The sequence below is a fragment of the Mirounga leonina genome, unplaced genomic scaffold (genome assembly GCF_011800145.1).
Source record: "Mirounga leonina isolate KUSES-001 unplaced genomic scaffold, KU_Mleo_1.0 Mir_201, whole genome shotgun sequence".
In the NCBI taxonomy this organism is placed as follows: Eukaryota; Metazoa; Chordata; class Mammalia; order Carnivora; family Phocidae; genus Mirounga; species Mirounga leonina.
The window spans coordinates 14,404,391-14,429,127 of record NW_023270504.1 but is presented as its reverse complement, the minus strand read 5'-3'; the positions used below and the strand labels follow the sequence as shown (position 1 = coordinate 14,429,127).

Below are 24,737 nucleotides of genomic sequence, written 5' to 3'. Positions count from 1 at the left end.
TGATATGCTGTTTGTTGTCCCTGTAGTTGCTGGATCATGAGGAGAACCCAGAGGTCCTAAGGGAGATAGTGTCTTTCAGTATTCTAAAACCTGTATATGAAACTTGAGAGCTCTGTACAACCATGCTTCTTGCCATGTTGTTTTATTACTTCTGTTATAGTTTACTTTAAAACACTTCCTTATAAACAGTGTAATGTACTTGTGTGTAAATCAGCTTTCATCTACACCCTGGGGAAGGTTGGGTATCATTAGAGTTACCCTATTAGGAATCCACACTCTAGGGGAAGTTAGTTATAATCTGAAGTGCCCTAATCAGGGATCCATAATCCCCAGGTGGCTACTTAAGCATTTCAAGGATCTTTATTGAAATTTATATCAGAAGTTTCATTAATTAGCTTAAGGGACGTTAGAAATACATTTTCATTGGTGAAATAAATGATGTCCCAGATATATGGCTGGCTAGAAAGATGTCACAGCCCTGTCACTCATGTGAATGAGATGCAAGAAGATACCTGCCTCAAAACAAAACAAAACCAACCAACAAACAAAAAAACCAAGAACACACCTGACCAGAGTATAAGTTTCACAAGAGCAGGGATTTTTATTGGCTTTATTCATAGCTATATACCCAATGCTAAGAACAGTGCCTGACACATAGTAGACAATTTATTCAATACATGGTGAGTAAGTTGGTAGGAAGCCCAGCAATCTACCACCTTCTTGGTCTAAGTTCTATTTGATTCTGTGTTATCCATCTCTCCCCAATGCCTTCTAGTCCATTTTTGGGAATGACAGACTTGACAGACAGACCTGAATAGAAGGCTGGCTGATTCTCTGTTGGATATTGCTATGCCTACCTCAGAGTGAGTCTCTCATACAAGACTCATGTGGGCATACCTGAGGACAAAGTGTGAAGATGTCCTGAAACTTATATGAACATGTTATATGACTTTTTTGCCCACTTGGCCAATAAAAGTTTATACATTGGAAGAATTACGATGAAGTCTTGCTTTCCTTGTAATCTACCTCCTGCTATCAGTGCTGGGAGGAAGGCATGCCCAGCTTTCACTTAGTCCAATCAGTGGATGCTATTGACAGTTACTAATAGAAACTGATCATTGCTGGGGCACCTGGGTGGCTCAGTCGTTAAATGTCTGCCTTCGGCTCAGGTCATGATCCCAGGGTCCTGGGATCGAGCCCTGCATCGGACTCCCAGCTCCGCGGGAAGCCTGCTTCTCCCTCTCCCACTCCCCCTGCTTGCGTTCACTCTCTCGCTGTGTCTCTCTCTGTCAAATAAATAGGTGAAATCTTTAAAAAAAAAGAAACTGATCATTGCTAAAAAGTCAAATGGACTGAAGACAATTTGCAATACACAGGGAAAACTGAGGTAGAAGCACATAAAATTTTATATATTGGTGCCAATATAAATCAGTGATCTTCTTCCTCAAGAGAGAATCAGTGCTGTCCAACAACATGGAGGGTGAATACAGGAGCCTCTTGTCTGAGATCAGAATCAGCAGGACAGACGTTATTTGCCAGGAAGACTTCCTAGAACAAGAAAGAATGGGCCAAGGAGGTAGACTTGGGAACCAACATTTCAAAAACAGAACGATCAAGAAGAAACCGTGAAAGATACCAGCAATCTAGAAGCTGTGGCATTGTAGAAATAAGAGAGGAGAGGAAAAGAGGATGGAGCAGAGGAGAAAATGCAGCAAAGCGCACAATGCAGAATTTGGCCTGAGACTTAATTGCATTGCAATGTGATAGCAAGTTTGTAGGCGCAGAGCTGAGGAGTATCCTCCCGATTGAGTTAATGATTTTACTGAGAGTCATCTTAAAAAATGTGGGGATGAGTCCTGGGATCAAGTCCCTCGTTGGGTTCCCTGCTCAGCAGGGTGTCTGTTTCTCCCTCTCCGTCTGCCCCTCCCCCCCATTCGTGCTCGCTGTCTTTCTCTCTCTCTTTCAAAATAAATAAATAAAATCTTTTTAAAAAAATTTGGGGATGGATATCATTCTATAGTAGAAAGGCAGTATGTGGGAGGTAAGAAAGTGGAACAAACAAGTATAGTTCATATTTTAAGAAGTTTGGATGAAAAAGAAAGGAATACTTATTTGTAAGGATGGAAAAACTTGATCATGGGGGCGCCTGGGTGGCTCAGTCGGCTGAGCCTCCGACTCTTGTTTTCAGCTCAGGTTGTGATCTCAGGATTTATGAGATTGAGTCCTGCATTGGGCTCCACGCTTAAGATTCTCTCTCCCTCTCCCTCTCCCCCTTCTCCTCCCACTAGGGCACGTGCGCACTCTCTCTCTCTCTTTCTAAATAAATAAAGAAATAAAATAAAGGACTTGATCATGTTCATAAACTGAAAAGGAGCCAGAGTAGAGGGTGGGATTGAAGACACAGAAGAAGAAATGGAAGCTGATGGGTCAAGATGTAAAGTTTTCTTAATTGGAGTAAAGTTCATGTTGTCATTAAAAAGAGAGACCCAAAAATACAGTAGCTTGAATAAAATAGTTTATTTCTCTGCCATGTAACAGCCTGGTCAGTGTAAACTGGCCTCTAGCTCTACATGGCACAGTCACTCAGGGACCCATATTCCTTCCATATTATTTCTTCCATCACTGCATGTTGAAGGTGGGTTAATGGTACAGCTCTTTTCCAGCACATGGGGAAGGAAGTCAAGAACAAATTACATGGAGGTTGTACATATTATCTCTATTCACATTCTCTTGGTAAGAATTCAGTCATGGAACTAACATTAACTGTTAATATTTCCATAATTCAGTTTAAAATACCGTATTTCAGTTGGTTTGTGTGATATTATACCAACAGCGTAAGTTTTAATTCTATAGAGTTAACTAGTATACTAACAAAAAAAAAAATATCCCAGGTCAGTGGTCTTTAGCTAGCATTCTATCAGAAAGTGGCATACCCCGGAGGTTGCTGCTAACACATTTTTTACAATCAAGATCTCCACAAAGCCTCACTAAATGGCATAATGAATGTTATAAAAGGGTTTTGTATTGGGGAAGCTAGTGATTTGTTACACAGCAGGATGAATGTTAGAAACAGTGACATTAAACTTACTCAAGGTATAAAGCTTGTCTACAATAGTTAGGAGACTTTCCTTATGTTTGCAGATCAACAAGTTTTGTTTTATTATCTGATATCTTAGAGATTTCTCATGATGCTTGTCCTAAACTGTCCTATGCTGAGCTGTTGGGATTTCTGATTCCAAAATGGTAACTGCAGGGCACAGAATCCTGCCCCTGAAATGGTTTTATATTTCTCTTGAGGGTATCTTTCATTCAACATGTCACCAGAGCACCTAAAATGACAAAGAGAGCTGCAATTTCACCTTGCTTACACACTTGTTATATTTACAGTTTTTTGGTAGCTACTGCTCTCTACCTGAAAGAATCCAATATTTGGATGGACCAAATATTGCTTAGGTTAACTAACTGAATGTAAGGGAGCATAGGGGAGGCTGGGAAATGCCTCCAGCTAGGTAGCCAAGTGCCTAAGAAGAAGGTGAGGGTAGGGGGGAATCCCACCATGCATACATATATGGTCATTTTTTCTCTTTTTTTAGGACACCTAAGAGTTCACCACAGTAGAATGCTTAGGCTTGTTTAGAGAAGAAAAAAAATTAGTGTAGATATAGATGATTTTATAGATAAAGGAGGAGAAAATTGAAGGCCTCACTCCTGAGGGTCTCAGATTTCTAGGAAATAAGAAACCATGTTTGTCTGTTTATTTATTTTATTATTTCTAATTCTATCTATCTGTATCTCTCTCTCTCTATCTATTTATTTATTTTTAGTGATCTCTATACCCACCTTGGGGCTCCAACTCATAATGCCGAGATCAAGAGTCCCATGCTCCATGGACCAAGCCAGCCAGGTGCCCCTATTATTTTTAATTTTTAAGAAGATTTTAATTTGGGGGGTGACTGGGTGGCTCACTAAGTTGAGCATCTCACTCTTGATTTCAGCTCAGGTCATGATCTCAGGGTTGTGAGATCGAGCCCCACCTTGGGCTCTGCAATGGGCATGGAGCCTGCTTAAGTTCTCTCTCTCTCTCCCTCTGCCCCTCCCCCTTCTCTAAAACGAATAAACAAAAATTTAATTGAGAGTTTATTTGAGCAAAATTGATTCCAATCAGGGAGGACCAAACTGGAAGTGGTTAGGAACACTATCTATTTGTTCATTTAACATGCATTAATTAGGATATTGATTTGGCTGGTTTACAACAGACAGACAACATAAGACTTCTTTTTTTTTTTTTTTAAAGATTTTATTTATTTATTTGACAGAGAAAGACACAGTGAGAGAGGGAACACAAACGGGGAGTGGGAGAGGGAGAAGCAGACTCCCCGCCGAGCAGGGAGCCCGATGCGGGACTCAATCCCGGGACTCCAGGATCATGACCTGAGCCGAAGGCAGTCGCTTAACCAACTGAGCCACCCAGGCGCCCAAGACTTCTTTCTCATTACAAAAAATCTGAGTTATTGATCCAATGGAGTGGGCGGTATTGTAAAATGAGATCTTGATTCCTTCATCTTCATCTAGAGACACAGTTCCCTTCTCTCTGTGGCTCTGTTATCCTAGGGTGTGGTTCTGGTATGCATGGTTGCATACCATGAATCACCCCCACATTCAAGTCTCTGCCCCAACCCAAGGACAAGACACAGGAAGAGTGAGAGGGGGGAGGGCAACCGGCTTTCCTTAGGAGGATGTGATCTTTCTGCTCATACCTCATTGGTCAGAACTTAGTAACATGGCCAAATCTAGCTGCAAGTGATACCCAAGTGGGAGCGAGGTGGGAGGAGGATTAGCAGGTTCTGCAAAAAACAAAAACAAAATAAACCAACAAACCTCACTTTAAAAATTAATTTGAGGGGCACCTGGCTGGCTCAGTCAGTGAACATGCAACTCTTGATCTTGGGAGTCCTGAGTTCAAGCCCCACGTTGGGAGTGGAGTTTCATTAAAAAAAAAATTTTTTTTTGAGATAATTTACCAAGATGTATAAAGGGCTACAAAGTAGATATAAAACAAATAACAAAATAAGGGAGAATGGGAAGAACAGGGAGAAAAAGTGTATGAGTAAGGTTAGTGGTCAAAATAGATGCCATACATACATTCATCAGGAAAAGAAAGGGGTGGAACACCTTTTTTTTTGGCTTGAAGCCAAGGTAATTTATCCTAGCTGCTGAGTGCTTTTTTAAATATTTCACCCATTACGTATTTTGTTTAGTTTTTTCCCTCCCTTCTTAGAGATTTAGTACTAACTGGTATTGTAATTTGCAGGCTCTAGTAACTAATCCAGCAAATTCAATTTAGTAATTAAGAGTATTTTGAACATTGACAAAAGTTATTTGGTTAGCAAGTCAGATATAAAATACCTGAAAGGGGGCGCCTGGGTGGCTCAGTCATTAGCGTCTGCCTTAGGCTCAGGTCATGATCTCAGGGTTCTGGGACCGAGCCCCACATCGGGGTCCCTGCTCAGCAGAAAGCCTGCTTCTCCCTCTCCCACTCCCCCTGCTTGTGTTCCCTCTCTCACTGTCTCTCTCTGTCAAATAAATAAATAAAATAAATAAAATAAAATGCCTGAAAGCACAAAAAATGTGGTGTTCAACTTATTTACCTTTCACATTTGCCTACCCATCACTGCTAGTTTATAGGAAAGCATTTTTACTATATTCAAAATGAGGAACTATCCAAAATACCAAACATGTATATGATCTCCTTATTGTGGGAAGTTGTCAGCCAAATGCAGTTATGTCTCAAAATGGACACATTGACAAATTTTAACTATAATCTGTATGTGTATATATAACTATAAAACTATACATAAAACTATAGCCATTATTTGGTTGTGTTTTGGTTGGATGACAAACTGCAGGTTGGGGAAGATTTCATCTGATTTCTAGTTCTTTCCAGCTTTAGGATCCCATCATTCCTTCATTCTGTAAGATGTTCTATCTTTTCACGCATACTTTCTTTAGACCCCAAGTCCATCAGAGGATGAAGTCATCATGCAACTACCGATCTTGCTCACTATGGCAGTCTCAACATGCAGAATGAGGAGCCTGAAATAAAGGTGGAAAGGGTGCTATAGCTGCATGTTTTAGAGACGTTGTTTGTTTGTTTGTTTTTATTCTTATGTTAATCCCCATACATTACATCATTAATTTTAGATGAAATGTTCCATGATTCATTGTTTGTGCATAACACCCAGTGCTCCATGCAGAATGTGCCCTCCTCAATACCCATTACCAGGCTAACCCATCCTCCCACCCCCCTCCCCTCTAGAACCCTGTTTGTTTTTTAGAGTCCATCGTAGAGACGTTGTTTGCAGAAGTCTCTCGTGTGTGGTGGAGCAGGAATCTCAGCCTGAATCTCAGCTGGGTCTGTTGCTGGGTTCAAGCGTGTCTGGGCATGTCTGGCAAACTGGTAAGGCAGGCCTGAAAGAAACTGCTGACGTGGGGGCTGACACTGCTTCCTAGAACAGAACTCATTTTAGTGGAAAAGAATTAGACAGAGAAGCTCTGTAAGAAAGACTTAGTCATTGGATGGGGAGTAATAAATACAGCTTGGGGTAGTTGTTACTCAAATCTGTCGCCAATCTAGGCCCATGAAAGCATGTCTAGGTTCCTAAGAGGAACAGAGCTCTGAGTAAAACATAAAGAGCTGTTTCACTGAAAACCTTCTAAGATATTGGGCACAAGCAGTCTGCTTCGGGGTTCCCCTGAAAGAGGTCAACACAGTGGTCTCCCTTTCTTCAGGCTACACCATGGCTTTGCTGTTTGGCTTGTATCACAGATCCTGGTAAGGAGCCTGCAGTGCCTAGAAGAGCAGGGCAGGGGAGGGGGGCACTGGGAGAGAGGGGGCATGCAAATGTACAAGAGACCTCCCACCCCAGAGGCTCCCAGAAAGCTAGAGGTGTCCTTATTCTGTTAGCAGGCTTGGTAGGTAAAAAAGCAGGGAAAATTCAAGTTATTATTACTAATCTGCCCCCATTAGTACTGTGGTCGATGAGTTTGAATACTGTTCCCAATCAAATAGTTCTTACTCAGTGATGTGTTATTAGGTAACTTCTAATTATGCATAGAATCACACACTCTCCTAGTGGGAAGGAGGGAACTCTACAACAGTGATTTTCAATCTGTAAAGGACCAGTATTTTTTTTTTTTTTTTTAATTTCAGTGGACTGATACTTCTGCAAAATACAGGAAAGGTGAATTACAAGAATACTAGGATAAACTGATGACATCAAACATATAAGCCCCAATTGTTTATTATTAGATTCAGTAGGCATAAAATTACTCTGTCAAGGTGTTATGAAAGTTTCCAGAAGCTAATTTCAGTACTTGTCTAGCTACAGACGGGTCACAGTTTATGGAGGTGTTTATGGATGTGCACTGGTTGGTAGACCCTGCTTCTTGCGGGTTCATGTTTTCATCCCACCTCTCATCTGATGCCACCTGAAAGAACTCCATCATCCACAAGTCCGTCCTCTAGCCACACACTTCAGTGAGTGGGATAATGACATTTTGCGTCATTACCCATTGTGGTTATGGAGGAGAGTGGCCTTGTTCTAAGGAGATACATGCAGAGTAATGACCTCTGCAACTGAACCAAGGCTTAGAGAGAGAAAGGGAGAGAAGATAGAGGTGGGGGTTAGAGGAAAGAGGGAGGGAGATGGGGGGGGAGGGAGCGAGAGAACTTGTGGCTTTGATACCTGCCACCTCCATGTGTTTTTGTTTTTTTTTTTAAAGATTTTATTTATTTGACAGAGAGAAACATAGCGAGAGAGGGAACACAAGCAGGGGGAGTGAGAGAGGGAGAAGCAGGCTTCCCGCAGAGCAGGGAGCCCGATGCGGGGCTCGATCCCAGGACCCTGGGACCACTACCCGAGCCGAAGGCAGACACTTAATGACTGAGCCACCCAGGTGCCCCTCACTTGCATGTGTTTAATCCCCATTCACTTTCACTCTCTTCACACTTTTCTTCCTATCTCCTATACATTAGATACCCTTACAATTACCTTTTCTTTTTTTAATTTTTATTTATTTGACAGAGAGAGAGACAGCGAGAGAGGGAACACAAGCAGGGGGAGAGGGAGAGGAAGAAGCAGGCTTCCCGCAGAGCAGGGAGCCCGATGCGGGGCTCGATCCCAGGACCCTGGGATCATGACCTGAGCCGAAGGCAGACGCTTAACGACTGAGCCACCCAAGGCGCCCCCTTATAATTACCTTTAATCATATCATCACACCTTTAAAAAAATCTCAGTATATATCTCAGTTGTCTTTCAAAGTCAAATTTTTTTTTTTTTTAAGATTTTATTTATTTATTTGACAGAGACAGAGACAGCGAGAGCAGGAACACAAGCAGGGGGAGTGGGAGAGGGAGAAGCAGGCTTCCTGCTGAGCCGGGAGCCCGATGTGGGACTCGATCCCAGGACCCTGGGATCATGACCTGAGCCGAAGGCAGTCGCTTAACCAACTGAGCCACCCAGGCGCCCTCAAAGTCAAATTTTTTATTCAAGATTTTATGCAATCTAATCTTTAGGACCTTTTTAGTTTTCTAGATTGCTTACTCATGGTTGATTAACAGTCTCATGAATAAAATTTTATGCCTTTCCATGTTATTACTTCTCAGTCCTAGAATTCCCCCTCACACAGAATTCTATTCTATTCACTCTTCAAGATTCAGCTCAAATTAATTAAACTTAAATGTAGTTATATATCTTATTATACAAATTTGTTCAAGTCCTACATTCTTCTTGCTTTCCTTGATTAGCTCAGCTAAATGTTAACCCTAATTTCCAGGGTTTAATACAGTGCTTGGCACATATGCCTAATATATACTTTTTAAACTCTCTGATAGTACTTACTTTACAACACAGGATAATGCATTCCTGGTATATCTCAAAGAGTGGCTTTGAGGTTGAAATGTTTGAGGTTAGTAATTTGCATGGTATGTGTGTAAAAAGGTATCTGTAAACCATAATGCCCCATACTATTATATTTTCAATTGTTGCTTTCCCTTGAGGCAACATATGGAACGTATAACAGCTGTCCAAAGGCCTAAGGCAGTGGATAGAATGCTTGGGTACTCATGGTCTATGAAGACTTTCCAAGATGTGTATGAGCAGGACATTTTTTTTTTTTTTTTTTTTAAGATTTTATTTATTTATCTGATAGAGAGAGACAACACAAGCAGGGGGAGTGGGAGAGGGAGAAGCAGGCTTCTCGCCCAGCAGGGAGCCCGATGCGGGGCTCAATCCCAGGACCCCGGGATCATGACCTGAGCTGAAGGCAGACGCTTAACGATGGAGCCACCCAGGAGCCCCAGGACACTCTGTTTTAATGTAAGCAGTTCTCAAATCCTCACTTCCCTTAGGTGGCTGTTCTTAAAAGTGATCTGCCTAAAGATCCACCTCTGGGGTCAGAGTGTGAAGTTCTTTCCAGCCTTCTTTATCCCACTTGCCCCTCCCCTGCTTTACAAAAGAAAAGCATAATTCTTCCCCATCCCAAATCTTAGGGGTGGGTTGGGGGGGAAAGCAAAAATCTCCAGGTTGGGGACGTCTGGGTGGCTCAGTCGGTTTAAGCATCTGCCTTTGGCTGGGGTCATGATCCCGGGGTCCTGGGATCAAGTCCCATGTCTGGCTCCTTGCTCAGCGGGGAGCCTGCTTCTCCCTCTGCCTGCCGGTCCCCCTGCATGTATTCTCTTTCTCTGTTTCTCTCTCCCGACCCAGAGATCTTAAAAAAAAAAAAAAAATCTCCAGGATGCCAAAAAAGGAACAGTTGACTAGTGAATGAGAATGGGTAACACATCCTTTAGAAGTCAGGCGGTTTTCTGTTACTTGCTTTCAGCAAAGTTGAAAGAGAACCTAATCAGAGTTGTCAGCTGATAGATCATGAAAAGTATTTTTTTGTTAGTTCTTTATGTGATTTTTTTGGGGGGCATATAATTTGGAAGGAGTTCAAAGAATCAAGTGGCATTACTAAAAACTCCATTCATTTTCATCTACTTATTTATGTGAATAAGTTTGCTCATTGTGTACATCCATGGCATTGAAAACTAGGAATAGAAGTGATACTGAACTTGTTCTCATTCTACTCAACTACCGATAAACTAGTTGGGGGTGCCTGGGTGGCTTAGTCAGTTAAGCAGCTGCCTTCAGCTCAGGTCATGATCCCAGGGTCCTGGGATCAAGTCCCGCATTGGGCTCCTTGCTCAGTGGGGACCCTGCTTCCCCCTCTCCCTCTGCTCCTCCTCCTGCTTGTGCTTGCTCTCTCCCTGGCTGTGTTAAATAAATAAAATCTTAAAAAAAAAAAAATAGCTCAAGTTAAAAAAAGGTCCAACTCTTGATCTCAGCTCAGGTTGATCTCAGCTCAGGTCTTGATCTCAGGGTCATGAATTCAAGTCCTGCCTTGGGCTCCATGCTGAGTGTGGAAACTACTTGAAAAACAAACAAGCAAAAAACTGGTTGGAACTAGCAGTTCCATCTCTGTAACACGCATTTCCAACAAAAATTTACTTTTGTGTTTAACATAAGTATTTAAAGATTTATTTATTGTTTTAGAGAGAGACAGAGAGAGGGAGAGTGTGCATGCAGGGGTGGGGAGGGGAAGAGGGGGAGGGAGAGAAAGAATCTCAAGCATACTCCCTGCTGAGCACACAGCCCTACCTGGGGCTCAATCTGAGGACCCTGGGATCATGACCTGAGCAGAAAACAGGAGTCGGAGACTTAACGGACAGAGCCACCCAGGTGCCCCACTTATATAAGTATTTAAAATATGTGTTTTGATCAGTTGAAATAAGACTTCGAGTTTTCCTGTGATCACAGGAAATTAAAAAACGACCCTTAAATTTCAATTTATTTCATTTTATTACAAGGAAATATAAGATGATCAATAAAACAGTTCAAATATAAAATCTTTTATTAGGGTAAAATTCTGGAGGGAATATGGAATGTAAATATGAGTTCCAGAAGATAAAGGAAGGATGGAAATTGACCAAGTATAAAAAAAATTGTATTTTAAAAAGTGGATGTTGGTGGGTATTAAATCCCTGCGGTAGAGTTCACTGGCTTTATTTACAAGGGTGACAATTACAAAATATTGATAACATGCTGGAGACAAATGTAGATTCTTTTTAAACTGTACAAGGATGTACAGAATTTAGAGGACTCATGAGCTAAGAAGTTTGAAGATCTCGCACATAAGACACGTTTGCTCTGAGACTGACTTAACCGTTTCTTGGGTATTCAAACGAAGGTTGGATTGAAACCTGTGGCTCTGTGCTACGTGTGTGGACTTAGTACCTTGCATTGCGTTATTTATTTTTATTCATTTTAATCGTCTCTCCTCGTAGATTGCAAGCTCTCAGAAGACCAGGGGCTTGTTCGATTCCTGGCTCATTGCCCGTACCCGGGGGACACTCCCCAAACATCCCCGGAATGAATGACTTTACCGTGAGAACTCGGAGGGCTGTTAAAATCCCCGGCTAGCACTCAGGCTTTCGTTCTGCGTGTCCCGGCGGCTGCGAGGCGGGGGAAGGCGTGGGCAGGCCCCAAGGAAACTCTGAGCCCTCGGCGGGTCTGGGCGGGGGCCCGGCGGGGACACGGGTGGGGGCGCGGGCGCGGGCGCGGGCGCGGAATGCGCGGCCCGGGGGAGGCGCTACCTCGTGCCGCCGCGCAGGCGCGCAACCGTCTCCGCGTGAGTGCGCGCAGTCGCGCGCCTGTCCCCGCGCGGGCTCCGTAGCGCGTGTGCAGGCTGACGCAGCTCGCGGGCCCTCCTCCTGCTCTGCAGCGGCGTCGGCGGAGTTTTGGGCGTTCGGGAGGGGGCGAGGGAGCTAGAGTCAGGAGAGGGAGGCGGCGGCGGGGAGGAGGAGGAGGAGGAGGAGGAGCAGGCGCCGCCATGGCCGCCGCTATCACCGACATGGCCGACCTGGAGGAGCTCTCTCGCCTGAGCCCTCTGCCCCCCGGCAGCCCTGGCCCGGCGGCGCGGGGCCGGGCTGAGCCCCCCGAGGAGGAGGAGGAAGAGGAGGAGGAGGAAGAGGAGGCCGAGGCCGAGGCGGTGGCAGCGCTGCTGCTGAACGGCGGCGGCGGTGGGGGCGGCGGCGGCGGAGTGGGGGGCGGCGAGGCGGAGACGATGTCGGAGCCGAGCCCCGAGAGCGCCAGCCAGGCCGGGGAGGACGAGGACGAAGAAGAGGACGAGGAGGAGGAGGACGAGAGCAGCAGCAGCGGCGGGGGCGAGGAGGAGAGTAGCGCCGAGAGCCTGGTGGGCAGCAGCGGCGGGAGCAGCAGCGACGAGACGCGCTCGCTGAGCCCCGGCGCCGCCAGCAGCAGCAGCGGGGATGGGGACGGCAAGGAGGGCCTGGAGGAACCCAAGGGACCGCGGGGCAGCCAGGGCGGCGGCGGGGGCGGCAGCAGTAGCAGCAGCGTCGTCTCTAGTGGCGGCGACGAGGGCTACGGGACCGGGGGAGGCGGAAGCAGCGCGACCTCCGGGGGCCGGCGAGGCAGCTTGGAGATGTCGTCGGATGGGGAACCCCTGAGCCGCATGGACTCGGAGGACAGGTCAGTGCACTGAAGCGTTTTCCCTTCCCTTCTTCGTTTTACACTCGTGTGCCCCTCAGAGGGGGCCGGGGGGACTTTTTGCTGAGATCCCCCTGCTCCCCGAATCTTCGGCCCCTCCCCCAGGCTCTCAACTCGGAAATCTCTCCTGGCCGCCGCGCCCCTCTCGCTGCGGAGAGCCGCTTCCAACTCTCAAACCAATTCCCCCCCGACTCTCTTTCCCCGCCCTCTTTCCCCTCGCTCTGCACTCTTTACGGACCTACGGACAGCTCTAACTCAGAAACAAACCTCAAAGTAGGCCCAGATCCTCTGGCGGAGCTTAAGAGGGCCTTGATGTACACACCTCGGTACCCAGGGTTAGCTTCATCCGGCCGTGCTCGCGAACACTTGTCAGAACTATAATTGACAAGTGTTTTCCAACATGGCTGGTCTCGCCTGGATTTAACAGAACTTCCTTGTTAGGGAGGAGACCCCCCAACTATCACTTTTCACTACTTAAGGAAAAGACTAATCTTTTATATTGAATCAGTACTTCTAAAATTCCTCCTGTGTAGTCATTAAGATACTCTCCAGAGTGGTTTTAGTAACTTCTATATTTTTGTGTGTGTTTGATCAAATCTGGGAGAAAGTTTAAAACAGGTATAAATTAGTGTAGAAAGGAATAATGAATTGATGTCCTTTAAAATAATTTTACGGAATCAAAGAATTGGAATCGTAATAAAATACAGTCTGGAAGGTACATCATGATAGCATGTGGTTTATAATCCTTATATAATGCTTTAGCATGAATGTCGTAATTTTAGATGATAATATTTAAAGTCATGTATTGGAGAGATCTCCAGAAACTAGCTTTTTTCTAAAGCTTGTTAGAAATAACGTGGATACTGACAAAAATGCACTTCATTTTTTCCGAGACATTAAAATTTATTACATTAGTATGTTTTATTTGTTATTATCATTACTTCTGATCACTTTGGAAAACTTTATTTTAACTAATTGGTTTTTAAGGTACTTTTTAAACACACAGAGAGAACCACGTCATGAATTTTATGCTGCTTCTAGCATTTATTTTGACTATCAGTGTTTCGATGAACAGATTTTTAACCATCGGTATTGACTTGGCTTTAAAAGTTTAAGTATTCTAAAGTTCTAGGAATTCTGATTGGTAACTAATAAAAAGAAAACTTTGGTTTATGTTTAATGTTATAAGGAATACAAAGCTCTAAATATTATGAAAATACAGCATTAGATTCTGTTTGACGTTTACTTTAATATCTAGTGAAAAAATATTTTGGATGGGATAAAATAGACTGTACAAACCCTAGAGAAATTGTGCTGAACTGTATAGGCATGGCAGGAAGGAGAGTCTTCAAGACAATTTAAAATGGATGTGAACCACACAATGAAGCATGTTATTTATCATTTTATTATATCCTCCTTCATTGATACCAGTAGATATTTGAAAGTTGACATCAGTTTATAACGTTAGCATCTACCACAGCTCTTCCATTTACCTAGCGCGTGCGGGCACACACATAAACGCTTAGCACTGCACAGTTTAAATGTCTATCCCATTCTCAGAACTCTGGTGCAAGATAGGAATTATTTTGATTTCCATTTAACAGATGAAGAAGCAAGTTGAGTGTCTTACTCAAAACAGTAAGTCTAGAATGGAAGTGGTGGTAGAGCTGGATCTGAACAAAGGTTTTCAAGCCCCCTGCTATTTCCACTTCACAAGAGTTAGAATACTTCAACTTAAATAATAAGCTGTGTCAGGATTTTTTTCTTTTTTTTTTTGAGTTAATATCTATGCTACATCCCTTTAGGAGATGATGAACTATTGGTCAAGTAATATTTCAGGAAGTGGAGTTTTGGCTTCATTGCATATTTTAAGATACTCACTGGAATATCTAACTTTTACATAATCTTTCAGAGTAAGATATTAGAGCCACAAGTCCAAATAAGGTTAAAACTTGATAGTCAAACATACTTGCTCTTCTTAATTCTTAAACATTAGAGACCATAAAATATTGTAATCATTTTACTGTTTCAGGGTAATAGATTTATCACTTGTATGAAAAAGCTTTACTGGTGAAACTGGATATGGTGATTTTAATAATCTTCATTCTTAAATGACCAACCCCTTGTTGCCTTAAAATTTTTTTTTTTTATGAGTCCTTTTAAATTTGGAAAGGATTCATAGTTATTATGGACTGTCCTGCAGATTACACTAATCTATGTGGATTTTATAAATTGATTTCATGGTAGGAGGCTTTTATTTTTGTGACTGATGGAAGGATATCGTGATTTTAAAGTGCTTTTAAAAAACTTGGGGCATTCCTATCAATGATTTTATTATTAGAATTTACTGTTTTTTTTAGAATGCCTATTCAGTTTTTCTCTTACTTTGAAAGTAGATCATACTTTTGAGTTAACATACTTTAGAATTTGTTGAAATGTCTTATTTTAACTGTAAGTGCTTCTTTTTAAGAAACATTTAGATATAAAGGCTTAAGTATTAAAGCTCATGATCCAAGGTGTCAGTTTACAAACATGTATTGGAAGTGTTGTGTGGTGAAAAGAGACTAATTTATAAAATGAATAAATGACACTTGGTACAAAAACATTGATTATTTTCCCCATGAGAAAGTTATTCAAACCAGAGTAAGGGTGTTAGTGTGTTTATTTTGGTAAAGTTAGAAAACAATGTTGATACATAATTTATTTTCTTTAGGGGGATATTTAGCTACTCGAGACCACTATAAGCTAGCTTTTTTTTTTTTTTTACTTCAAACATAAGCTTAACTACTTTTTAAAAAATTACTGCCTTTTAAAAAATAATCACCACCGTTTTAAAGTTAATTTCTGAGACTAATTTTTGAATAGAATTTAAAATATTTCTGAAATTTTTTTAGTTTACAAATTAGTTCTAGCTATTGAATCAGATTATACATTGAAAGTATTCTTACCTTTTCTGTATAAGTGAATTGATAATAACTACTTTTGTGGTTGTCTCAGATATATATATAAAAAAATATATACACATATATATGTTCTTCTCCCCCTCCCCCCGCCCCAACTAGAATAGAAGCCAAGACTTGTTTTGAAAAACCAAGACCACTTTTAGATTTCTATCAGCCTTTCTGGGTAAATTCAGATGTCAGGCGAAAAGTGCACTTGTAAGGATGCGGTGATAGGGAAAGGCATATAGTATGAAACTTAATGATCAGGAAAGGCCACAAGCCCTTACCATTTTTTGGATCAAAATTTGGAAACCCAGTCTTAGGAGTTGCAAACTTTGAGGTGTAACTGACATTGCTCTGATGCTGGGAAAACAGGCTTATATTGCCCAATTTCTTAGTAGTATGATTGGGAAGATCTAATACGGAGCCTAAATTTCTAAATCCTATTAATGCCAGAAGGCTGGTTGCTGAAGTTATCATCAAGATTTATTAAGAATCTGTATGGTTGAGGCAATACAATACTTTTATGTAAAGTAATTTTTGCTCATACTTCATGATAAACTCCTTTCAGTACTTAACCTCTTCAGTTCTGAAGCAGCTGTCTGTAGTCTCTCAAATCATTCTTTTAGCTACCCTTTTAGTTTGATTAAATTTAGGGAAAAGAGCTTTTAATTTTTTTTATTATGTTATGTTAATCACCATACTTCACATCATTAGTTTTTGAGGGAAAAGAGCTTTTAGTAGGTCTCAGTTTTCATTGACGACCTGTAACTCCCAGTTAAGGAAGGCATGGCTCTGTGCCCAAAACAAAATCATGAAAAAACTGACAAGACTTCAGGATTGAATTTATGGAGAGATTCTAGGGGGTCATTTTACTTTAAGAAAAATTAAGACTACTATGTTGAGTCGATTAGAGAAACCTGTGTGTAAGTTGATTTGCTAACCAAACACAGGTATTTTCTGTGTGCTGAACTCTTTACTGAGTATTGTGGAAGATGGGAAGAAAAAATGCTTCCCACTTCATCTTGCATATTATTGTGAGACTTTTAATTCCAAGGTGTAGGTTTTTCCCTAGTTCCTAGCACAAAACTGCATTGACTCTAATGTAAACAAAGTCAAATTTCACACTTTGCCAATTGTATTAGCTATTTATTCCTGTGTAATAAATTTCTTTCAAATTTAGCAACTTAAAGGAACAGACATTTGTTAATTCTGAGAGTCAGGAGTGGATAGGCTTAGCTGGGTGGTTCTGGCTCAGAGTTTCATGAGGTTGCAGTGAAAAAGTTGGCCAGCACTGCAGTCATCTGAAGACTTGACTGGGGCTAGAAGTGTGTTTCCAAGATGGTTTACTTATTGTAGCTCTTGGCAGATCCTTCAGTTACTCACCAAGTCAATATTTGTTTGTGTGTCCTCATAACATAGCAGCTATTTCCCCTCAGAGCAAGTGATTTGAGAGAGCAAGGAAGAAGCCGCAAAGTCTTTTTATGACCTAAAATATTTGCTTATTTTTTATTCTTCCTATGTTTTCTTTTTTCTTTTTTTTTAAAGATTTTTATTTATTTATTTGACAGAGATAGACACAGCAAGAGCAGGAACACAAGCAGGGGGAGTGGGAGAGGGAGAAGCAGGCTTCCCGCGGAGCAGGGAGCCCGATGCGGGGCTCTCATGACCCGAGCCGAAGGCAGACGCTTAATGACTGAGCCACCCAGGCGCCCCTATTCTTCCTATGTTTTCATTTAGCGGATGAGTTTTTCCTGTTTTTCTTTTCATTCATACCCAGTTACACAATAATTCCTTCAGATTTTGTTCACCTAAGGCCACCTTTCAAAGCCCGTCAGAATGCCACAGTAAATCCTGGCTTTAATTTCTTTTTCCTTTTAATTCCCATGGATGTATTTTTGTTCTTTTCCTCCCTGCTTATGGCTCTGTTCTGTAGGTGGTGGGATGTAGAATATCTCTACATCTGTATACAGAGCATGTAATCTGAGTCCGTCTGAATTCAGATCTTTGTATTGCTGCCTGTATTATGATTTTAAGTTAAATCTTTGAGCCTTAGTTCTTTAACTGCGAAAAAGAGGTTTTACCATGAAGGTATTCTAAAGTCCAAATGAATTTCTGTTTGAGTCCTATGAACTTCTCTGAAGAATCCATGTTATTTAAATGCTTGGTTCATCCTTTTTGTTGTACAGTGGTATTTTTGAGAGCAGGGACAGTTTAGTTCATTTAGATCTAAACACAGTACCTTGGATTTGTGAGTACTTAATTATTAGAATTAAATTGAAATACCGACAGTAGCATTTATATAAATAAAGGAGATTGTAAACTGGGGGCCAGGAATTAGTGCCTTTGGTTGGATCATTGTATTTGGTGTTGGTAAGTTTAAAGTTTACTGGGTCCATGTACTCCAGTAAAGCCCGTGAGATCCTATTCAAAATTTCATGTGATTTCTCTGAGAAGATGTCAACAGCTTCTATCAGATTTTCAAGAGTTTGGTCCAAGTTAAGAACTACCTATTTAGGGGCGCCTGGCTGGCTCAGTTGGTAGAGCCTATGATTCAATCTCGGGCTCATGAGTTCAAGCCTCATGTTGAGAATAGAGTTTACATAAAACAACAAAACAAAACATGGGGCCCCTGGGTGGCTCAGTCGGTTAAGTGTCCTACTCTTGACTGCTGGTTTCTGCCCAGGTCATGATCTCAGGGTTGTGGGATCCAGCCCTACGTGGGGCTCTGCACTGAGCGTGGAGTCTGCTTGAGATTCTTTCTCTCTTCCCTCTGTGCCTCCCCCTGCTCACATGCATGTGCCCCCCTCAAATAAATAAAGTCTTAGAACAAAACAAAAACAATTTACCAATTTAGAGGAGATCCAGAGGTGCATAATAAATATTTATTAAATGATTGTGGACAAGTCTATAAAAAAAAAGTTGGAACAATTCTGAAATTGTGAATTTCTGTATACATATTTTTATAAATGAGTTTGGGTATGAAAAATCTGAAATGGATAATCACCACAGAGTTTTTCCCTAAATCATTGTTTGTTTTTTAAAAGATACTATTTATTTATTTGACAGCGAGTGAGAGAGTGAGGGACAGCACAAGCAGGGGAGCAGCAGAGGGAGAGGGAGAAGCAGGCCCCCCACTGAGCAGGGAGCCCAATGCCAGGCTCATTCCCAGGACCCCGGGATCATGACCTGAGCTGAAGGCAGAAGGCAGACGCTTAACTGACTGAGCCACCCGGGTGCCCCTCCTAAATCACTGTTAAGAAGCATTTACTGTAGGGGCACCCGAGTGGCTCAGTTGTTAGGTGTCTGCCTTCGACTCAGGTCACGATCCCAGAGTTCTGGGATCGAGCCCCGCGTCGGGCTCCCTGCTTGGCCGGAAGCCTGCTTCTCCCCCTGCTTGTGTTCCCTCTCTCGCTATGTCTCTCTCTGTCAAATAAATAAAATCTTGAAAAAAAAAAAAAGCATTTATTGTATAAAAATGCATAACATTTTATCAAAGTTAAGGAGGGAGAAAGTGTAGGGAGAGCAGTTGTTTAAGACTGATTTGAGTCAGAATGTGTGGTTTGAATTCTGGCTCTCACTTAAACTGGGTGACTATGGGACAGTTATTTAAATTACTTACCATCTTACTGTTCAGGTTTCTCATCTGCAAAAGGGGTCAATAATAGTTAATTATCCTGTAAGATTGTTATGGGGATTACATGTAGAGTGTTTGGCACACAATCTATTTTATTTGATTAAAGATTTTATTTATTTATTTGTCAGAGAGAGAGAGAGGGCACAAGCAGGGGGAGTGGCAGGCAGAGGGAGAAGCAGGCTCCCCACTGAGTAAGGAGCCTGATGCGGGACTGATGCGGGACTTGATGCCAGGACTCTGGGATCATGACCTGAACCAAAGACAGATGGTTAACCGACTGAGCCTCCCAGACGTCCCGGCGGCACACAGTCTATTTTTTTTTTTTTTTAAAGATTTTATTTATTTATTTGAGAGAGAGAGAGAGCACAAGCAGGGGGAGAGGCAGGCTCCCTGATGAGCAAGGAGCCCGATATGGGGCTTGATCCCAGAACCTGGAGATAGTGACCTGAGCTGAAGGCAGACTCTTAACCATCTGAGCCACCCAGGCGCCCTGGCACACAGTCTATTTTAAATGTTTACTGCATACATAGAACCCCTTTGTTTTGTGCCAGGTAGTATTCTAGGTGCAGGGTAAAGAGCAGCGAGTAAAACAAAGCCCCTGACTTCACGGGTGGGCAGACAGACTGCACAAATGAACTAGAAATGGTTAGTAATGATTTATTGTTGTTATGAAGCGATATCAGATCTGAATGCCAGAATGTACTAGGCCAACTGTTAAATGTGTGGCAGGTATCTGTAAATGAGTGCTGCAGAAACTTGCAAAAGGATATGCCAGGCCAAATACTTCATTGCAAAATCTACATTTTAATGGTTTTTTAACATATATATACACACACACACATATATTCAGTGGTTGACCTAAAAGGCCATATAATAGTTTTTAATATGTAAGTGAAGCTACTGATCTATTAGTAAAAATCTTTGGAGTGTATTCTCTAGTAATAGTAATGGATTTACAGTGATCTAATCACATGTTGAGTTCATTTTTATGATGGATAGTTTGCATTTGTGAAAATCATGGTTATATTGGCCTTGGAACTAAATGGACAATTTTGGGCATCAGAGGAGATGAGAGGGATGTATGGATGTTTAAAAAAGCCACATTTTGAGCATTTATTCCGATGGTTAGCATGGTGCTCTGTCTAGTGTTAAGAAAGAAATGTGATGGTTCCTCCCCAGTTTTTATTTTTTTAAAGTAGGCTCCATGCCCAATGTGGGGCTTGAAATCACTACGCTGAGTTTGAGTCAGATGCTCTTTACAGACTAAGCCAGCCAGGTGCCCCCAGATAGCTAGTTTTTAATGAGAAGACTAAAAAGATGATTCCACTGTTCTCTAGTTTTTCTGTAAAGCGTGACACAGTACATTAAAATAAAAACTGGCAAGTATTGTAGTCAATGGTTAAAGTTTTGGTGGGGAGGGGATTGGAGTTTAGGGTTAGGTGAGTGATGAGAAAATGTTTTTAAAGATTTATTTATTTGAGAGAGAGAGAACACAAACAGGGAGGAGGGGCAGAGGGAGAGAGAGAAGCAGACCCCCGTCCCCCACTGAGCAGGGAGTGGGACCCTGGGATCATGACCTGAGCTGATGCCTTAACCGACTGAGCCACCCAGGTGAGGGAAGGAGAAATTTTTAGAAAGCCTAAATGAAACATAGGAAGAATAGAGCCTACCATATTCAGGAGACTTCCTGCCTAGGTCAGAGGGTTCACATTGGAACTGAGAAATAAGAATGGCTAAAGTGGGATTTTTCATGCCAATAACAGATGTTGGCATTTTTGTCAGTGTAGGGGTGTGAATCAGTTTTTTGTTTTGTTTTTTTTTTGCCTCTCTCCAACTTCTCTTTGTAACTCCTAATCACATTCAGGTTTTATCTCAAACATTTTCACAGGCATGACCATCCCTGATTTCTTTGTTAGACACATGCTAGCACTCCCAAGTTCTTCATTGCCCTTGTTAAAATTTGAGTATTATTTACTGTTCATCTCTCCTGCTAGAGGTTATGCTCCCTGAGAACAGGAATCATGTCTCTTCTGATCATTGTTCTATCCAGAGCACCTGGCACAGTGCCTGATGCTTATTTTAGGTGCTTTTTTTTTTTTTTAAGATTTTATTTTTAAGTAATCTCTCCACCCAATGTGGGGCTCAAATTTACAATGCCATGATCAGGAGTTGCATGCTCTACTGACTGAGCCAGCCAGGCACCCCTTAGGTATTCTTAAATGTATTTTGGATGAATGATGAAACTTCTTTGTTACAGGAAAATTTGGCAAAAGTGGAGAGGAAATTTTGGGAGTTGGGAGACCAATTAGGAGGTGGTAGGAATAGTTACAGGTGTGAAATGAAGAGACTTGAACTAGGGTACAAGTTGGGGGAAAAGTCATGCTTGGGAAACTAAATCAAAGGAAAGAAAAACTAATTTCCTGAGTGGCTTATAAGAAAAATATTATGTTATTATTTTTGAGTAAAATGTTTTTTTCTTGAGGATTTCATTGGAACAATAGCTTGCTTATTTTTCCAGACACATCCGTCACTAAAATAACTCAAGGAAAAGTTAACCTTAACTTAGAAGGAATTATCATTTAACTTCTCAGAAGTTGTTTCCCTGTCTGTAAAATAGAATATCTTAGTGTTGTGATTAAATGAGATGGAATATGTAAAGGGCCTAGGGCTATATTTAATTCATAGAGTCATTTATGCTTCCATTTCTTATGCAGATAGATGTGGAAAGAAAACTTCTGTGAGAGTAAGTAATTGATATTATAGTACTGGCTTACTAGAGACTGCTTGCAAATCATTTCTCTGAACTTCAGATTGATTCCTTTTCTTAAAAGTGAGGGTTTTAAACAATGTAAAATAATTTGGAGCTCAAATTTGGTGATTCTGTTGTAGACTTGGCAAATGCTCTATTTTATCCTTTCGATAACCCAGAATATTGGAAGCATAGCTTTGCTATATCCAGGATCTCAAAGATACTTTACATAGGTTCTTCTGGGTTCAAAAATCACCATACTTTATGGTGTCATATTGAAATATCCATTTGTGTTTGTCTTTTCTAGGTTATAACATTTTTAAGAATTAAAATCTGGTTCAGTTTATTTTTATACTTCCATTCCCTACCAGCTGTACTTACCTATTGCACTGACCATATTCAGAACTTAATAATCGGTTGAATTCAACTGAATGTGGATGTATCTGATACGTATTTCTTCTTTTTCACTATCATAACTGTATGAAACAGGAAGGAGAACCGTTCTGTGCCTTTTATCTTCCCCAGTTCTTTTTTTTAAAGTTGGTTTACTTAAGTAATCTCTACATGCAACGTGGCACTCAGACTCACAACCCCAAGATCAAGAGTCCTCATGCTCTTGTGACTGAGCCACCAGGCACCCCTTCTCCCAATTCTTTTTAACAGCATATGTAGAAACAGTATTTGAAAAAAGTTGTGATTTTTGAAAAATTAAAAAAAGCAGACTTCCGCAACTAATATTTTGTTTCCCAACAAAAAAATAAATTTAGATACTATTTTAGGAGAAAACTACTATTCTGTACTTTGCTTATGAATCTGAGACTTTTGAGCTTATTGGAAGGATTTTATGAAGTTCACTTCATTGCGTCCTCACAAACTAATGAGGCAAGGAAGTGCAGACATTAGAACTTGCCCAAACTTACACCGCTCCTTGAGAATGCAGGCAGTCCTGGCTCTGGATGTGCTCTTAGCTACTATACTGCCTATATGACTCTTGTAACCAACCTTGACTGGGGAAGTTTAATTAAAATACTATTAAGTCAGTGGCTAGTTTAAATTTCAACTGCCTCTTTTGCAAAGAATAACTTAGGAGCTTGAATTCATTTACCTTTCTGAGCCTCATTTTCATTGGTAATTATAATATACATAGCCTAGAACCCTTTTAAGACTGTGAAGTATAAAAGTTGTTTTTAAGTGTTGTAGCTGTTCAGTCTTTAGGGGAATAGAGAGTCTTTATTGGCATTTTATTTAAGTTTAATGCTTTTCGAAGTCCCTGTCTTGCTTTCTGGTTTCCATTTATGTTTCAAATTTCTAAAAAGATGAAGTGTTACTAATTAGAGAAAATATAGAGACTGTAGAAGGGTATTTGTATTTCTCAGTAAATACATTTACTATATCATTGCTAAATTATAAAATTTTTGTCATTACTTTTTATAAATATTTGTTAAAGTACCGAGAGTGGATGAATCAGCAGATTTTTTAGTGCTTTACGTTCATGTTGGCAGTCATTTGAACATGTCTTTTGAGGTGTTGAGGACTCCTGTAGGCATTTTTGGCAGAAATGTGTGTACTGAAATCATCTGATAAAATCATTTTTATGATTTAACACTAACTTAAAAACAAGTAAATGTGATTGTTTCTTATAAAATGGGTGTTAGTCTTCATAGATTTTTTTACATACCGTCTTTGCATATAGGCATTTTCCTGGAAATCTTTTTGAAGGTAAAAGATTAAAAAAAAAGCAGGTAAAAGATAACTCCTTATAATGTAATTACATTGGAATAGAATGTTTTTAGTAATAGTCTTTTTGAAGGTAATTGCTTGCTGATCTGGTCTTAAACTGCGTGAAAAATGTGGGTGGAGTAATCTTAAAGAGCAATAGACTAGAAATGAGAAGCAGATTTAAAATGATGTGCACAGTGGCAATATACGAATGCAGCCTACTTGTTTTCCATAAGCTGTATTTCATCATTGTTGCATAAAGTCCCTTTTGACCAATTTAGTGAATGCTGCTGGGTCTTAGGGAAAAAATCTTTTGTTTTTATTCAGAGAAATAATTGTAGGGATGGAGAGTAGTCTTTTTCTTGATTAGAAAAACCCATTTTAGCTTTTTAAATTACAGTGATAATAGCTTGTAATTACAGTAACAATAGTAATAATAATATCTTGGTTTTGGCTAATGATTTTTAGTGTGCCTCCAATTAATTTTTATGATTATCTCAGTATGACAAAGCCATATATTTTACTTGCCTTAAATATCCTACTTAAATTTGTCACTAAAAGTATGTGAGTATTTACTGTGTGCAAGGCACTACACTACCTAGGCTTAGGAGTTTACTCTAAATGAGAGACTTTTAGGTGATTCATAGTACAAATCAAGCAGATCAGAAGGAGCAGAATTCTTTCCACCTTAGGTGAGTAGGGAGGGCCTTAAGGAAATGTGGCTTGAGCATATATAACGCATGTAATAAAACAAGCACTTGTCTTTACTTCTTTTTTACTTTTTTTTTTTAAAGATTTTATTTATTTGTGAGAGAGAGCACATGTGCAGAAGCAGGGGGAGCCTGCAGGCAGAGGGAGAAGCAGGCTCCCTGCTGAGCAAGGACCCTGGGATCATGACCTGAGCTGAAGGCAGATGCTTAGCTGACTGAGCCACCCAGGCAAACCTTTACTTATTTCTTCTGATCGCTTCTGAGCTTAAAGATCTAAAAGCCTTCAGCACCGTAGCAGTTTGGAAGGCAAAACCAGGAAGGCAAAAACAGAAATCTGATGTGATCTAAATTCCTTAATGGCATTTAAAACCC

At 41.0% G+C, this 24,737-nt stretch overlaps 1 protein-coding gene across 1 annotated transcript in view; it reads left to right on the top strand.

Annotated features, from left to right (window-relative positions):
* Positions 1-11,904: 11,904 nt before the first annotated feature.
* AEBP2 (AE binding protein 2) overlaps positions 11,905-24,737 on the top strand; it is a 70,346-nt gene continuing 57,513 nt past the window's right edge. The window contains exon 1 of the mRNA XM_035028120.1: positions 11,905-12,590. Coding sequence (XP_034884011.1) covers positions 11,932-12,590 — 659 coding nt within the window. The 5' untranslated portion in view covers positions 11,905-11,931. The remainder of the gene's footprint in view (positions 12,591-24,737) is intronic.